The following is an 18,721-nucleotide window of genomic DNA, read 5'->3' as shown; positions in this document are numbered from 1 at the left end:
GGAAAATACCAGCTTTTTGAAGGGCAGAGGAAGCAGTAAAGCATATATATTTCCCGACAGCCAATTCCTTATGAAAAGTTACACCTAGAATCTTAAGAGTCACTGAAATTTAAAACTGCAATGTAAATATAAATCACGATACAAAGGCAAAAGTGTTCTGGATCAACAAACTATCTGCAATCACAAAGCTAAAATGCAAAGTAGGAACAACGGCTAGAGGAGTAGCATGATTAGCGAATTCAATTAGTTTTTTTCTCAAGCCCTTGCCACATGTCATTAGTGTGTGAAAAACAATGATGGTAAACTGAATCTAAGCATTAAGTACCAACTCGTCATGGCAGACTCTCGAATAGAATTCAACCAAGATTCAAGACAGGAAATTAAGGGTGTTATTTTAAACTTATTTGCTTGCAGAAATCCGTTTGGCCCCAAAGGATATTGAACCATTAAAAACCCTTCTTTAATAAACAAAATCTGCTGTTCAAAACTGCAAAATAATTACTAGTGAGCACTGCTATTTCCAAAGAATTCGAAAATAATATTAAACATCCTTCCTAAGGATATCCTCCAAGCAAACGATGCATTGTAAATCGTACATACAACTTTAATCTCATGATAGGAAAAGAGGAAGAGGTTGCTTTTACTTATCAATTATAAACTTTTAGTGACTTTAATCCCTGATTATAATGACTGATGTCCACTCACATCATATACAATGTATGAAGTAGACAGGTAAAATGACTAGAATTTATAACACCCACATAGGATTTTATAGTGCAAGAAATAAAAAAAATCTTGCTTCAGTATTTTACAAATTCTTCACTATTTTCCAGTTGTGACATCCTCATGAGACAGAACAGAAAATAAGGTTGGATAGAGAAGAAATAAAGGGTAAACAAGTTGAAATACTTAGGGTCTATAGTAGAGGCTGGTGAAAGAATGAATGAGGAAGCAAGACAAAGGCAGACTGGAACAATTGGAGGGCTGCCTCTGGAGTTCACCGTTACAAAAGGGTACCACTAAGACTTAACAGAAAGTTTCATAAGGTAGTGAGAAGACCAGCTATGCTGTGTGGTACAGAGACATGTATGACAAAGGTTGAGGAGAAGAAACTGGACATAGGGGGGATGAGAATATTAAGATGGATGTCAGCTGTAACAAGGGAGGATAGGATTAGGAATGAGATATAGTATAAGGGTTAAAAAAAAAAAAGTGGTTGAAATATCAAAGAAAGTGGAAGAGGGGAGACTGAGATAATATGGACACCTATTGACAAGGGAGAGAGACCATATTGGAAGGCTTGCTATGGGGATGAACGTGTATGATAGAAGGTGGCGAGGAAGACCAGAAAAGAGATGAAAAGATTGTTTGAGGGAAGACTTGAGGGAGAAGGGAACTGACGAAGCAGAAACACACCACAGAGGTTAGATGGAAGTGGCTCATCCAAAACAGCAGCCTCGTATAGAAACGGGACTAAGCTGAGAGGAAGTGGTACTTGAAGCCCAATAATACCATCAAAGTTCACTTACCAGCATAACTTTTATATAATATTTCAACTATTCTCTTAATATACAAAACAATATCACAATACCATACAATATAAGGAGGGCCTCTTTTGTATCTTCCTAGCTAATGGTTTCATAGATCATATTCTCAGTATTCAGTGTTAAACTTTGACAGCAAAGTTAATCAAGTACATCTATAAAGGCTTAGAACTTACATTCTTGTTCAAAATATTGCAATTAATTAGGTAAAATAACTTACAATAATTAAATCATGCTTTGTGCATTTTTTAAAATTACATGAAAATGGTAATAAAGCACCTGTAAGATGAGCAGCGCTTTGAGTTGTAGTAGGCATGCAAAGTTAATTTCACCATAAAATATTCCACTTGTCAAAGGGTTAAAAGTTATATGATTCTCTGACAAATGTTGAAGTCATTTTATGAAAGATGTTATATTTCGCCATGGTTTATAGACTTTTATACATAAGTACAGTTAACGAAATGTCTACCAATGCAGCAATCATGGAGGTACAATATACATCATCTGATATAGAAATAAAATTGGACCTAGTCTTATTTAATACAGATGAACCAGACTCCTTCCATGATTCAGAGCTCCTGCCTTGGTCATGATAAAGCAGGATTTTAAGGACGCAAAATCTTTGTCTATTTCATTCCATTACAAAGATCCTTCACTCGATTTATTGTTTGATTTTGGGGCAAATTTGCTGGCAGTGTTTTTAATGTTAATGCCACTAAAAAGGATCAGGTCCCTTGAGTTTTATTCCACTAACGCAGCTTCTATAAATATCAAGTTATTTGTTCATCTTTCTCTGCCTATCAATTTATATATTTTACTTTACCTATCTCCTTTAGACTCGGTTTTTCTCTTTTTAACATAGTATGCGCTTCAGGTCTATAGAGGCAGGTTAACCAAAGTAATGGGATTTTTGTCTTATTCCAAGTTCATGCGGACAGATCGTGAATAATGATTAATCACATTGTGTTAATTCTCTATATTTGGACTGCTTCGCATGTGGCCTAATGCAACTTTTTTTAAAGATTACCATGATTACCAGTATGATAATATATTCTACTTTTAGGGACATAAAAGGCAGTGCATTAAATACTACTTTTTCACTTTCTACCCATTATTATGCTGATATTAAGTGCGCTTCACTCTAGTAATTATATCGTAATTTGATTATTTATAGTACCAAGTATTTACTTGCAATTAATTACCATTTGATCACGTCATATGGTATTATTATTATTATTATTACTAGTTTCCTTGTTTTATTATTATTATTATTATATTATTATTATTATGTTTTTTTTTTTTTTTTTTTTTTTTTTTTTTTTTGCTCTATCACAGTCCTCCAATTCGACTGGGTGGTATTTATAGTGTGGGGTTCCGGGTTGCATCCTGCCTCCTTAGGAGTCCATCACTCTTCTTACTATGTGTGCCGTTTCTAGAGATCACACTCTTCTGCATGAGTCCTGGAGCTACTTCAGCCTCCCTAGTTTTTCTTTTTTCTAGATTCCGTTTTAGGGATCTCTTGGGATCCGTTGCCTAGTGCTCCTATGATTATGGGTACGATTTCCACTGGCATATCCCATATCCTTCTTATTTCTATTTCAGATCTTGATACTTATTACCAATTAATTTTTCCCTCTCTTTCTCTTCACAATTCTGGTTGTCCCATGGTATTGCGACATCAATGAGTGATACTTTCTTCTTGACCTTGTCAATCAACGTCACGTCTGGTCTGTTTGCACGTATCACCCTATCCGTTCTGATACCATAGTCCCAGAGGATCTTTGCCTGATCGTTTTTCTATCACTCCCTCAGGTTGGTGCTCGTACCACTTATTACTGCAAGGTAGCTGATGTTTCTTGCACAGGCTCCAGTGGAGGGCTTTTGCTACTGAATCATGCCTCTTTTTGTACTGGTTCTGTGCAAGTGCCGGGCATTCACTTGCTATGTGGTTTATGGTTTCACTTTTCGTATTGCACTTCCTACATATGGGAGAGATGTTATTTCCGTCTATCGTACTTTGAACATATCTGGTTCTTAGGGCCTGATCTTGTGCCGCTGTTATCATTCCTTCAGTTTCCTTCTTTAGCTCTCCCCTCTGTAGCCATTGCCAATTGTCATCGCTGGCTAGTTCTTTAGTCTGTCTCATGTATTGGTCCATGCATTGGTTTGTTGTGCCAGTCCTCTGTTCTTTCTGTCTTTCTCCTGTCTCTGTATATTTCTGGGTCTTCGTCTGCTTTTATTAGTCCTTCTTCCCATGCACTCTTTAGCCACTCGTCTTCGCTGGTTTTCAGATATTGCCCCAGTGCTCTGTTTTCGATGTTGACGCAGTCCTCTATACTTAGTAGTCCTCTCCCTCCTTCCTTTCGTGTTATGTATAGTCTGTCCGTATTTGCTCTTGGGTGTAGTGCTTTGTGTATTGTCATATGTTTCCTGGTTTTCTGATCTATGCTGCGGAGTTCTGCCTTCGTCCATTCCACTATTCCTGCGCTGTATCTGATTACTGGCACTGCCCATGTGTTTTTTGAGTTTTGACTTGAGTATCGCCTTGAGTCTCTGCATATATTCTTTCCTGATCGTGTCCTTCATCTCTTGGTGTTTTATATCTCCTCCTTCCATTATTCCCAGGTATTTGTATCCTGTCTCATCTATGTGTTTGATGTTGCTCCCATCTGGTAGCTTTATCCCTTCAGTTCTCTGTTACTTTGCCTTTTTGTATGTTGACTAAGGCGCATTTTCTATTCCAAACTCCATCCTGATGTCCCCAGATACAATCCTTACAGTCTGGATTAGGGTATCTATTTCCTTGATGCTCTTACCATACAGCTTGATGTCGTCCATGAACATCAGATGGTTGATTCTGTTGCCTCTTTTCTTGAGTTGGTACCCGGCATCCATCTTCTGTAGTACTTTTGTCATGGGAATCATGGCTACTACGAAGAGTAGTGGGGACAGTGAGTCGCCCTGGAAGATCCCTCTCCTGATATTAACCTCTGCTAGTCTTATTCCAGAGCTTGTAAGTATTGTATTCCAGTTGCGCATTGTATTTTTGAGGAAGCTGATGGTATTTTCCTCTGCCCCATATATTTTCAGGCATTCTATTAGCCATGTGTGTGGTATCATGTCGAAGGCTTTCTTATAGTCTATCCATGCCATGCTTAGGTTGGTTTTCCTTCTCCTACTGTTCTTTATTATTATTATTATTATTATTATTATTATTATTATTATTATTATTATTAATATTATTATTATTATTTCTCTGGTTTAGATGGGCAACTAAGGCACCAGATCTATAAAAACAAAAAGTCAACATTTTCCGATTTTGATTAAACTTAGTAAGTGCTGTACCTAGGCATTAGGGGCAATTTTATCAAATTATTTCAAATTTGACATTCAAGTCACAGGTCAGCTTACTGGCAATCCTTTTATTAGATTTTCATTATTTTCCCAAATGATTCTTAACCAAAACTCATTTCTAGGTCACACATGAATTTAATAAAAATGTTACAATTTTCTCCTCAGGATTGAGGAAACAATGATATTTTGAGGCAAGATATGTAACACACAAGTTCTGAAAGTGAAACAGCAGCTTTTGAAGGGTTGGATACGTCAACCTCTCTGATTTCCTAAAAACCATAAGTTCAGTATCTCTTCTAAAACACTACTATTCTTAAAGTCACCTCTTTATTTATCGATATTATTGTGACTATCGAACAGTTTACTGTAATCCATGATTTCAAAATGGTTTTCAAAACTCTATGCTACAGTGAATACTAATAACAATAGAAATCTAGTTTTGTCGTAATTATACAGTATTTGTTTTTAATCCAACATCAATCTAGAAAAGTTCGCCCGATTCTTAGTATGAATAGCTGTTGGGCGTTCCAGGCTTTACTAACAAAAGCAACACAGATGGAATCCTATCAAGTATGGTATAATCTTTGTTTAGATATATATATTATATATATATATATATATATATATATATATATATACATACATATACAAAAATTATATGTATATATATCATATACAACTATATATATATATATATATCATATACTATATATATATATTATATATATATATATATATATATATATATATATATATATATATATATATATATATATATTAGAGATATATCTACTATATATATAATATATATATATATATATAATATATATATATATATATATATATATATATATATATATATATATATATATATATATATATATATATATATATATATATCTATATATATATATATATATATATATTATATATTAATTATATATATATATATAATATAGATTACATATATGGAAATTTTTTACCAACTCACCGTGATTCATATACATACATCGAGCTACAAAATTTAATGTCCTTTAATATCCAGTTCGCTCTACCTCGGAATTAATATATTTTTTCATATATGTTTACCGAAGGATATTTTTAGTTGATGATAATTTCGTCCTCTCGTGGGTTCGTCGTCACTGAAGTCCTGATTTCTCCTCTGTCAGCTGGGCGCTGGTTTGAACCCACGAGAGGACGAAATTATTATCAACTAAAAATTTCCTTCGGTTAACATATATGAAAAACATATTAATTCCGAGGTAGAGTGAATTGGATATTAAGGGACATTTGTAGCTCAATATATATATATATATATATATATATATATATATATATATATATAGATATATAATATATATATATATATAATATATATATACTATATATATATATATATATATATATATATGTATGTAGTATATATATATATATATATATATATATATATATATATATATATATATATATATATATATATATATAGAATCTACTGGTTACGTTTTACCAGATACATAATTATATTATAGAAATAACCACAATACCCTCTTTAATTATGTTTTAAAGTAACAGCTATAACAAATACGGCTATAATACTGAGATATGAAACCGCAAATTCTGAAAGTGAGGACTTTTTCCTTTCTCCTGATGGAGAGGGAATGGTTGCAAACCCAACCTGTTCCAATAAAGATCGTCTAGGTTACGTACAGTGCCAGAATGCAGAGAACCAAGAGTAGGAAACAAATCTCATCTTCCAGAAGCATCATTCTTACAAGGGTAGCACCTACAATGACACTGACCCCACTTGATCTACATGTTCAACACAAAAATCACTTCACTCAAATACCTTCACTTGTCAGTTTATGTACTAGGAATTAGCTGGTATGTTTGCAAAACTTCAATTTTTAAAATTTTTGTTATTGAGAGACTGCAGTATACCAAGCTCTGAATTTTGGAAAGAAGATTGGTATTAATACAAATCATCTATAACACAGGCTTACTGAACATAATTTTTTCCATGATAGCAAATTGAACAGACATGCTCCACTAATACCCTTTTCAAGAATCATTTCAAGGTTTCTTCTTTAATAATAAAGAAGTATAAATGCTAGCATGCAACAGTTAATTTCCCGAGAACGTAAAACATTACTGATTTCTGAAAAACCTCATTAGAACGTAATGATCATGCTCATTACCTTACCTTTCCCAATTTTCACTGCTGACCTCCAAATTGCAAACAGATAATTAACAGCATTTCAGTTTAGTCAATTTGACGAAGAATTCTCATACTCACCAAAGGAACCTATGAAATAAAGCATATGGATTTCATCAACAACTGTCATTAAATAACAATCAAATTGCACTTACTGAGTCGAGTTTCATTTTAGGGATATTTCCATCAGAAAGATTGACTTCAGATAAGCTGTCTTCATTGTTATATCCGTTTCCTTCCGACAAATTAGACTCGGGAAATTGAAGCTGATGATAATCATGCTCATGGCTATAGTCGTTTGTGGATTCATCCTGATACTCGCCAGTGGAAGGATACTCTCGAGGGACCCCGGAAGATGCAAACTGAAAATACTCTCCTTCGGAGCAATCCTTGTATTCGGATTCCATGCCTTCGCCGTCGCTGCCGTCTGGCTGATGTCTCTTAGCTCGAGAGCAAAGAGCAAACTGAGGTTCACCTGGGTTAAAGTCTGACAGCTCGATGATTTCTGGCCGGTCATCATCACCTAAAGGAGAGTTACAATGAGTTTCAACTATTCTAATGAGCATAATGAACAACTAACTATGAAGATCTTCATACAGTCTTACTATGCAAAATTTGTGAAGCTAAAGAAATCAGAATCTGTCATTTAAACAATAGCAACATTAATGAAAAATGGGGGAGCGTTCTGCAGGGGATGAGAATGTAAAAATTCACACAAAAGAATAAATGATTAAAAATATACAATTTAAGAACAAATGCCTTATTATTGTGACAGTGAAAATAAGTGCAATTAAATGATATTCATGAAGAAAAGTTTGAATACAACTTTAATTTCAACATACGTATATGAAAACTAAATGACACATTTTACTGTCATCACAAATGTTCACACAATTAGAGTTAGAATATCATAAATAAAGAAAACAGTAACTTTTGCAAATACAAAACATCAAATAATGCAGAGTTCAAGTCTATGAATTGAAAAAAGGTGTATTAGTATTAAGTTACCTAGTGTTGAAATGTGCATCTAGTATTCAAATAAGGGCTGCAGTTCAACATTTGTAACACAAACATTGTTAACAGTTCTTACATAACCATAAAAAAATAATGTAGGAATAAAGTCAACACTGACAATGATGTGGCTTTGACTAAGTGGTTTAGGTATTCTCTAAACCAAACTAGTGACTAGGAGACATTATGTATTAAAACTAAGGCCATATAATCAAAACCCTGGAGTGTCTGTGGCAGGTTTTTCAATAGGTAAGTGGGGTTTCTCCACTCTGTATATAAAAATGTATATAGAATGGAATACTATAGAAATAGGGATGACATTAAGTACACTAAAGCTTTTATGAAAAGTGGAATGACACAATTACCGACAGTTCAATCACACCTATTTTCAATAAAATGGAAGCTCATCTTCAAGCTCTGTAAGCAGTCATTTAAAAATAACTCCAAAAAGTCTATGCTTGATACTGTACATCAATACCATAAAAGAAGGAAAAAAAGCCAATGTAGCTGCGAGGTAATTCGTTAGTATTAAAAAAAGCTTAGGGATGATAGATATATTAAGGAAGGACTGCAGCGTAACTAACTACAAGCACCTTAAATGAATAAATGTAACTGGTTATTATCAAATCCAACACTGCCAGCAGAAGATAAGGGTTCCTGGAACTTAGCATGGAAGTCATTTTTGGTTCAGGACAACTTCAAGCTATACCACTGCCAAAACCTTGTAAACAGCTCAAATATCTTCCATTATCATGGCCAAAAATTTGAGGGATAAACAGCTACAAATTTATAGCCTCTCAAAAAACAGCACGATCTATTCAATATTCCTCAAGCAGTGTCTGTATTTATCATAAACAGCAGCACCATGCAGATAAAGGACAAGCTTTCATCTAGGACTGTAGTTCCTATATATCTGAAATGAGCACTACGAACTGGCATTTCTTCTTCAATTAAAAAAATTGTGAAAAAAATTTGGATAACAGGGATGGCACACTACAGCATATATGGATTAAATATGTTCCTCACTGCTAAGTCGTACTGTACTGTGCATTCTAAAACTGCAAGTGATGCTACTTAAGCCATATAGCTGCACTGAAGTGCTGTCTTAGAAGACAGGAAACTTAGACTCAAGAGGTAGAGAGGAGCTATAGATATCTATGGAATATGAAACTTAGCACCATGGGCACCAGTTTCTTATGATTCATGTAGAGCACCATATGGTATTTACTATAACATCAGCAGAACACAATTATGTGGTGTGTTTATAAAAGGTATTCTTATTTAACATGGTTTTAGGAAGGGCGAAATATTGGCAAAAAATTTCACATTATGAATCACTCTAAACAAATAAACAAGAAATCGCTATTTATGCTCCTCTCTAATAGCTTCAGATACACGTGAGGGTCAAGTCTCTAAATGACACGGCACTACACGAATTTGTATACAGTACATACAAACGCAATATGCAACTTTTAATGCTAGCTATCTCAGTAGATGTTTTTGGTCTAAGAGTCTAAATATATTATGTTACCTTGAAATTTAACTTTCTTTCCATTAACATTATTCTTCTCTGCATGTCCATTTTCTTGGGGAGGCCCAGCAGCCAAATTCGAATTATGGTTGTTCTTGTCTGATTGCAGAAGAAAGTCAGGAGGACAACAAAATTCTTAACATTTATGATTATGATCGAAATCTGGTCATTCAAATGAAAAAGTGAAGAAATAAAAGTAAGACATTGTCTCAAAAGACAGAGCAACAAGTCATTTTTTTAATACGATGAAGACAGAAATAAAAGAAAAAGGTTAAATCATGATGCAAATTAATCTCAAAGTTGAAATGAGTATAATTCAAAGACTACAAAATAAGGAGAAAGTTAAGCTTACAATCTATTCAGTAAAACACTTTTTAATAACCCCTATATGTTCAGGAAAAGCATACATAAACTCTCTAAATGATAAATCTCATTAACATATATATTCAAACGTAGAAACCAGCAATACATCGAATCCTGATGAATGATCAATACACAATCAAAATACTAATAAACAAGAATGATTAAAGACAGGTTCTGGAAAAGTCTAATGAGTCAAGTGAAGCTTCAACATGTGACACTTCACATTAGTTTAAAAATTTGGGACGAATTAAGAAATGAAACTTTCCAAAATTTTGTTAAATTTTCTTCTTAATTTCTCAAGATTTATGCCATTAAAATCATACTTGAGATGAGGGTGAAAGATCTTCGCCCACCCGCAAATATGCTGCCCTATAATTACAGTGACCGCTGTCATTCAAGTACTCTTGCACTTCCTTAGGCACTGTGGCCCTTTCTGTCATTTCCACAGCTCCATAATTTTTGTACTTTACTCCCAGCTTGCAAATCATTCTGAGTAACATTACCTAAACATTACCTTCTCTCGACATAACTCACATCAGCAGCCGCTGTGTTACTTTTTATTGACAAGTGGAACGTTCAAACCTCTCCGTCGTTCGCCCTCTGTAGGCTCTCAACTGGATGATATAGTACTGCGAATTCGATTGCTCCTAGAAATTTCTGGTTTTCTGTCCATTCATACGACAACGACGCTAGATTTCCACAAAAATGATGTAGATCAGTTACTCCTCATACGATCCACGTCCATGAAAGGATGACAAAGGTGGATCAAGAGAACATACTAGAACTTATGCAGGGATTTTTGCAGGTTCCTCTTAGTGAAGATTACGGGAATTTATCGCGTTGCCATTGTCCAAGGGGCATTTCGAATTTACGCGAATGCCTTTTGGTTTATCAGGTTGTCCTATGACTTTTACGCAGTTAATGAACACAGTTTTGCTGGGCTATTAGGCAAGAATATCTTTGTGTACATGGATGATATACTAGTTGCAACAGATTCGATCGAACACCACATTGAATTGCTTGAAGGAAGTCCTTAGGAGACATAGGTTAGCGGGTTTGAAAATGAAGTTAACCGAGTGTGACTTCTTGAAGAAGAAGAATGCAATTTTAGGTCATGTCATATCCATAGAGGGAGTTAAGAGTAAATGACGATAAAGACAGAGCAATTGCAGATTTTCCTGCCCCTAGGACAAAAAAGCAAGTCCGTTCCTTCGGAAGGGCTGACTTTTTCCGTAGGTTTGTGAAAAGGTTTTCTATCTTGGCAGCTCCTTTAACAGATGCGTTGCGGGAGGATATTCCATTTTCTTGGGAGGAGCCGCAACAGGTAGCTTTTCAGAAAGTTAAGGATGCATTAATGAATCCCCTAGTTCTGACATTTCCGGATTTCAGCGAACCTTTCACACTAGTGACAGATGCCAGTTAGGATGGTATAGGTGCCTGCCTTTTGCAGAAATTTGAAGGGAAATTCCATCCAGTAGGTTACTATAGCAGGAAATAAGACAAATTGTAGCAATGAAAGGTTAACGGCTACCGTAGATAAAGAAGCCTTTGCAGTAGTATCAAGCTAGGTTCATTTCATAATATTGTTAATGGGAATAAAGTAGAAGTTTTTACAGACCAAAGCCATCATTAGATCTTTTTAGTAAGCCAGATCTATCGCCTGAAAGAGTTCGATGGTTCCTAACAATTAAGAGACTGATGCAAAGCTCAAATACATAGAGGGCAGACATAATGTAGTAGCGGGTGCTTTTAGTAGAAGTTTTATATGAGACGGAAGGATTTCAAGTTGGGTGGTTACTGGTGATTCTGTACACTGGGATATCAGTCATATATATATATATATATATATATATTATATATATATATATATATATATATATATATATATATATTATATATATGTATTATGTTTTTTGCGTGAAAGTGAAACTTCCGCAGACACAACTATGGCAGTAATTTATAAACTATTATTTAGGACAGTATGTGACTTCTTTAAGGTTGGATTGGGTCATTCACCCTGAGGAGCCTCTTTCACAATTAACTCTTTATTATAAGGAGAAAGGAGCTGCCTTGAAACACCCTCTGGGACGGTTAAGGATGATAGTCGAAGGGCGCAACCTCAGTGTTAGATTTGTAGTCAGCCTTTCTATATCAGCGTACTCTTATATTACCTACATTTTTTACCCTATTGGTTCATATATCATATATTACATAGGATTTACGTAAATATATACTATGTATATATATATATATATATATATACACATACACACACACACACATATATATATATATATATATATATATATATATATATATATATATATATATATGTGTGTGTGTGTGTGTGTGTGTGTGTGTGTATGTATAACATACACATACACATTCCAACATATACATCCACACTCAAAATTTATAAATATACTACGGGCATGGTGTAAGACTTTTTTTTCGACTGTTGACTATTTTTGCATTAAGACTTAAATAAAGCACTCCTCAAAGTTGTAAAGCATCGTACATAGTATAAAAAGCGTGCTTTTGGACTAGGTTGGGCCACTGATATTCATAGCATAAGGTATGTTATGTACTACCAGAGTAAGGTAGGTTATGACAGCATGAAATGTGGAATGTAACAATTGACGTCTTCACTCACTTGACCCTTTCAGAACAACAGTCCCATGAACCGGCTGATGTTCACCACTTCCTGCGGGGAATCTCGACCAAGAGGCGCAACGTGAAAAGTTAAATATCTGATTTATGTTTAAATCATTCTAGAAGATAAACAATGCTCTGTTATGATTAAATAGTTATTAATATAAAAGATTGGGATTATTCTAAATTACTTTAAATCACTTTACTACTGCGAAGTTAAAAAAGTAACGATGAAAAATGTCGAAACAAATGGTGATAAGAAAGACTAACAATGATTAGTTACTACAACATGAAAGTAAAAACTTGATCTTGTTTAACAAAGCAGCAGTGTTAACATTCACTGATGTAAACTGAGTTTGAAGAATTGGTTCATGGTTTTGATGACTATCTGCTGGATTAACCTGAACACCGGCTTGAGACTTTCAGTAAGACGACTTCCTATATGAGAGTCGATTCTGTAGATGCCACAAGTTCCTGGCTGAAGCAAGGAACGAAGAGAATGATGCAACAATAAGTTATGCCTGTCAATCTCTAGTCCACACCTTTGGTATTATGTCGATAGAGGATTCTCACCTAGCGGCCGTATTAGCAGCAGTGGTTGACGGATTTTTGGTGCTGGTGAGATTCCTGGCTGCAATCACCCAAACTAAGGAAGATCAGCCAGCATCAAGGCAGCAAACTGCCCCTCAAGACAAAGAGAAGAATCAAAGTGTCTGAGTTGAAACCCTAACCATGAGAAGGGTTCTTGAACCATGACGAGGTGGATCTGCAGTAAAAAACTATCTCTACATTTAATACGAGACCTTAAGAGCACAAGAAAAATGCCAGGCCATTTGAAAGGCCACATGGTCCTGTATCCAGAGACAGCGGGAAGGTGCCAACAAGGGCACACAGTTTCTCCATTATCAAAATCCTCGCACCCTTTTCAGTGGACTACCCAAACAAGAAGTCTCTAACTTCTCCAGCTTCCTGTCCCTAGCGCGATTAGAATAATGATGTCCTATGATGTCATATCAGTATTGACAGGCCTTGGCTTTGAGGGATTTCTGGCTGAATAGCAAACCTGAAGAAGTGAAGGAGCTGTCAATGATGGATGATGCCGATTCTTGCAGCTTCTCTGATGGGTAGGATTCGTCAGCTGCCCCCACACAGTACCCGCTGTTTCACAATAGGCCTCCATCCCTTCTACTGAGCTTAATTCTCTTAGTTATTAAGGTTAGTTTCTGTTTTCCATTTTCTACTAATATATACTAGAGCTAGCCTAATTAAGGGTATAATTATTTCATCCATCAATGTTAACCATATTTAGAAAGTTAAGGGTAAGATTATTAGATCATTTAGGCCTCCCATGAAATACATAAATCCGCGTCTTAAAATAATGCAAAGCTTTAAATGATACGATCCTAAATCTTATAACCATCCTTTGGAAATAAGATTTATCAATATTCTATACATTCTTTCAACTGAAATCACCCTTTAACAGTAAGGATAATGATACTATAATTATCCTTATGAGCTGTCAATAGTACATCTTTTAATGAAAAACAAGAAACTGGAAAATACTTAAATTTTTGTTTTGATAAAGGAAAACATTTCCCAAAACTAACCTTCACTAAATTTTAGTCAGATTTGATCATATGCAATACGAACATTATTAAAAGGACGTCTCCCAAGCAGATGACATAACATCCAATTTCAGCGAAAGAAAAATGAATATTTAATAGCTAACAGTAATAAAAAGTGTTCACTATGACATAAAGACCCCTATCATGCCTATAATTACTGGAGCACAATAAATTTTCAAAATATCAATATACCATCAAAATGCAGCAAGAATTTCGAGAATTAATGACATTCGAACCCATAATTCAAGTTACCTTGAGATAAGCAAGCTCTACCTCTAACGGAATACATTAATCAAACTTGTAATACCGATAACCCACAGAATAATGGAGTGCTCCATGAAAACTTTATTTTTCCACCACTAAGTGGTTTATTTACCCACGATGGAATCTGAGCCCACAACCTCCTTTACAAAACCAGTACTTTTCGCCATTTACCTCTGCTAAAGTTTCATTGCTTCCTGCGTAAGCGAAAAGTCTTAATGCTGGATTTACATGGAAAAGAAAGTGTCATCCAAAGAGGCATACATACATAAGTATAGGAATACTTATACATGCATACGAAATTCGTTACAATCCACACACTACACGCACATTAAAATTTACGGTACATAAAACTTTCACAATTCATACACTAAATAATAAACTTAACAGAGCTACTGACAATACTACTGCCTTGCAGTAAAATGATAAGAAAAGCCTTCTGAGAAACAACAAAGGGGCAGGTGCCAAATATTTAATAATAGTACTGCAAAAGTATTTCCACCTTACCTGATAGAATAGAGAAAGACAAAAACCAGTCAAATTTAGATGTAATATATCACAGAATGGGAAAAGAATGAGGAAAACAGATGTCTCAACTCTGAAAACATAGACAAAAATAAGAAAGGGAAAAACATTAAAAAGACAAGGAAAAAGAGAGAAAACTTGTGAAGGGCCACTTAGGTTGTAATCCCAGAGTTCAAAGTAAAGTACAAAAGTCCAAAGTAGCGGTCTCTGCTGCAGGATGAAGCAAAGCATTTGCAGTCCACCAATCGAGTTTACACTACATATGCAAATAGGGAACTAAATTCATTACTTGATACCTGGTCCTGAGGACGGATATACTATGCTAAACAAAAATTTGGAAAAAAGCCGCGATGTCAGAGGACATTTTGTTTAGCATAGGTGAATAGCTGCCTACTGAAAATTTGATATTATGGTACCTCCTTCTATGAACGGCGCACAATTTAGTTGGATGGTCAAAGAGTTTGAATCTTATTTCGCAAAAGGGATCAATGTCAAAACTTTCACTTGCACACAGAATTTTCCGACGTTTTCAGAGATACATTTACAAAAATGATCAATAATTTCTATGAATTCTATATGAATGTTACAGCTCAAAGGCCCTACATTACTTTCCCTTTATCAATATTTCAGTGAAGTGAAATAACGGCACTTTCCAAAATGGGGAGTCTGCACATGCCTCAATTCATCCTGGCTTTCCAATGCTCAAAATCTTTGGCTACTGAACAATTTACGTCAATAATCTTCCTAGCAGAGATCATGCAAGAACAATTAGGAACAGTCTAACAAGGGATTCCTAGTAAAAGATTACCGCACAAAATGAGCAAATGGCAGAGACAGTGTGTGGGACTTCCTCACCTATTATGGTCAACCTCTTGTATCCTTGCATTTGTGGATCCATACCCAGCACTTCCTCCTCCTGGCATCTCGTTCTTATTTCCGGCTCACTAAAAGCCTGTTTGACCCCCCGGTCTGGAACGATGCTTTCCAGGCTGGATTTCTTCTTCTCTTCGTCAACTGATTCGTCCTCTTCTTCTTCTTCTTCTTCACGAGGCGATATAACGCATTCTAGAGGAGAAAACGAGGCCTTAATTGCACCATTCCGTCTGTATAGCATATTGCCATTAGAGCTAAAAAGTGACATCATATCATGCATTATGATAAACTATTAGCATTAAGGGTTGTATTGAACTTAAATTTAAAGTCAATACAAAAAACTGTCCGGATTTACATAGTTCAAGCCACGACTAATCATCCGGATGTTGCAAATTCTGAAAAAATATGCATATTCCCTGTTTCACACTCATGTTTTATAAAAAGTGCTGACACTACTTTAAAAAAATATTTCTTGAGCCTCAAGCTATCCTACAGAAACACAGTGATCAAAAGTATATCGTCAATATACTTTTGTTTCAGTTGGTCGCATTTTCTAACAGGTCAGAATTATTTTATAACCCTGACAGATTCAAGTATTACATATATTGTTATCTCCACCATGATGCAATGCCCCAAATCAAAAGACATTATTATAGCATATTCCTCTCAAATATAAAATGACACACTCTCTCTCTCTAGAGGTCTTATCGGCTGCCTCCTGAGAGGCAGCCTCTACACCAGTGAATATGAATCTCACCCTTATTCTGATGAAAAGCTGCAACACCCTGGATTCGTCTTCCATGTCATCTTGGCGAGATTTCAGTTCTTCCGAGTTGAATGAGTTGAGCAGCAGAGCCAAGAACAAGTTAAGCACCATAAAATTTCCCATCACCAGCGCTGGTAGGAAAATCGCCAGACAAGTGTTCGAGCCCTGTAGAAGTAAATAGATAAAAAAGGATAATCCTTTAAATCAAATTAAAAAAGATGGAAAGTTTCATAATAGCAGGAGATTACCATAATAACCAAAAGTAACCAACCTAAAAAGTCGCTAGTGACTAGTACATGAGGAGAGACATTGTGGATAAGGCAGGAAAGTTGGATATAATACTGCATCGCAAGATTCCTGGCATGTGGTCCCGTGGGATACAAAGGTAGTGGAATGGCCATACGAATGCATTTGCATTAGAGAAGAACTACTTATGCGTGAAATGAAGAAACTAAACTGTCTTCAGCAGCGGAGATTAATGGGAAAAAATCAACCAAATGCATCTGGAAGTTACAATTGTAATTATAACTTCTATTGAATTAGTTCCGAATGCAACATCCACACTTGACAAAGGCAAAGGGTGGATAACGTCCTCTTTAAATCTTGTCCTGGAATCCTGCTTTCTCTGTCTCCATCACAAAATGTACAGCGAAAGACTACGTGGACCCCTGCCTATTCGAGGTTCCGGATTCTCAGCTTCACCTATAACCGGATTTTTCTGTGGAACGTACTATATAATAATATATATATATATATATATATATATATATATATATATATATATATATATATATATATATATATATATATATATATATATATAATATATATATAGGATATATATATATATATATATATATATATATATATATATATATATATATATGTATATATATATATATTTTTTTTCACGCCTATTCACAGGATTTTTCATAAACAAATATTCACTGATTACTGTATTTCCTATCACTTTCGTGATTAATTGCAATTTTTTAATGAAACTATTAAAATACTCAGGTACAAGCGTTTTAGAGGGGTGTCGATTATTCCCGAATTTTAGCTATGGGGGGAGGGGCGGTTGTTGTGGCATGCATTCCCGCCTAACCCCCTCGCCCCCCTACCTCCCCGCGAATCCTGAGGGTCGACTGCTACAAAACTGAAGAATGATCTTCATCACGATACTATTGACTTCCTTAATCTAAAACAAACGAACGATGTCAGAGTTCTTTGGCTTTACAGAGGCTGTAAAAGCATTTTGAAGAACTAAGCACCCACCACTCTATGAAGTCAAAATTGCACGATTCTGGGTCTCGTCGCAACAGCATCAACACACGGAAAGTCAGAATTGAATTTTTCCATGTCATTACTTGCCATAAAAAGATTGACAACTACTCACTCACTTTGGGGTGTTATTCTATACTGGAGGGTGATGACACTATATTTGAGCAGAATCCATAAGTTTAGCTATTTGAGAGTTTACTTTTCCTTTACTCATACTGCATAAAAGAATGTGCTCACTGTGTGATGAATTAATTTCCGAATACAAGTTGAAAACACTGGAGGAATAAGAGGCCGATATGCACACTTATGTATGGATGTAACCCTCTTGGATTAGAACATGCAAAGTGTAGCGATGATTGAATATAATCGATTCTACTTTTAGTTAATGATCACCCAGCTCAAAGTAAACTTTGTAGATAGTTGGTGACTATAAATGCTACGATGTCAATCATAAACGTGCATGAATTCATCTCTGGTTTCGTCATTCAGCGTTCGAGACTGTGACAAGAGAGAGATTGAGTGGCTGGACAGTAAGATTTGAAGAAAGGAAATGATACTAAACGTAAAGTGGAAGGCTAAAAAGTGGATACAGCTGGGGGCCGAGGGGACGCTGCAGACACCCTCCAATAATGCCTATAGTGCACCACGTGAGGTGCACTGACTGCTATAACCCATTACGGTAACCCATACATCTCCAGTTGATGTGTCAGTTACATACTAGCA

At 35.3% G+C, this 18,721-nt stretch overlaps 1 protein-coding gene across 1 annotated transcript in view; it reads right to left on the bottom strand.

Moving 5' to 3' along the window:
* LOC135198628 (sodium channel protein 60E-like) overlaps nt 1-18,721 on the bottom strand; it is a 534,137-nt gene that overhangs the window by 138,175 nt on the left and 377,241 nt on the right. The window contains exons 16-19 of the mRNA XM_064226388.1: nt 16,690-16,882; nt 15,934-16,119; nt 9,653-9,751; nt 7,266-7,633 (exon numbers count right to left, since the gene is read on the bottom strand). Of these exons, the coding sequence (XP_064082458.1) occupies nt 7,266-7,633; nt 9,653-9,751; nt 15,934-16,119; nt 16,690-16,882 (846 nt within the window). The remainder of the gene's footprint in view (nt 1-7,265; nt 7,634-9,652; nt 9,752-15,933; nt 16,120-16,689; nt 16,883-18,721) is intronic.

Source organism: Macrobrachium nipponense, chromosome 22 (assembly GCF_015104395.2).
Source record: "Macrobrachium nipponense isolate FS-2020 chromosome 22, ASM1510439v2, whole genome shotgun sequence".
Taxonomy (NCBI): Eukaryota; Metazoa; Arthropoda; class Malacostraca; order Decapoda; family Palaemonidae; genus Macrobrachium; species Macrobrachium nipponense.
The sequence above is the reverse complement of the archived record's forward strand: the minus strand, read 5'-3'. Positions and strand labels throughout refer to the sequence as shown.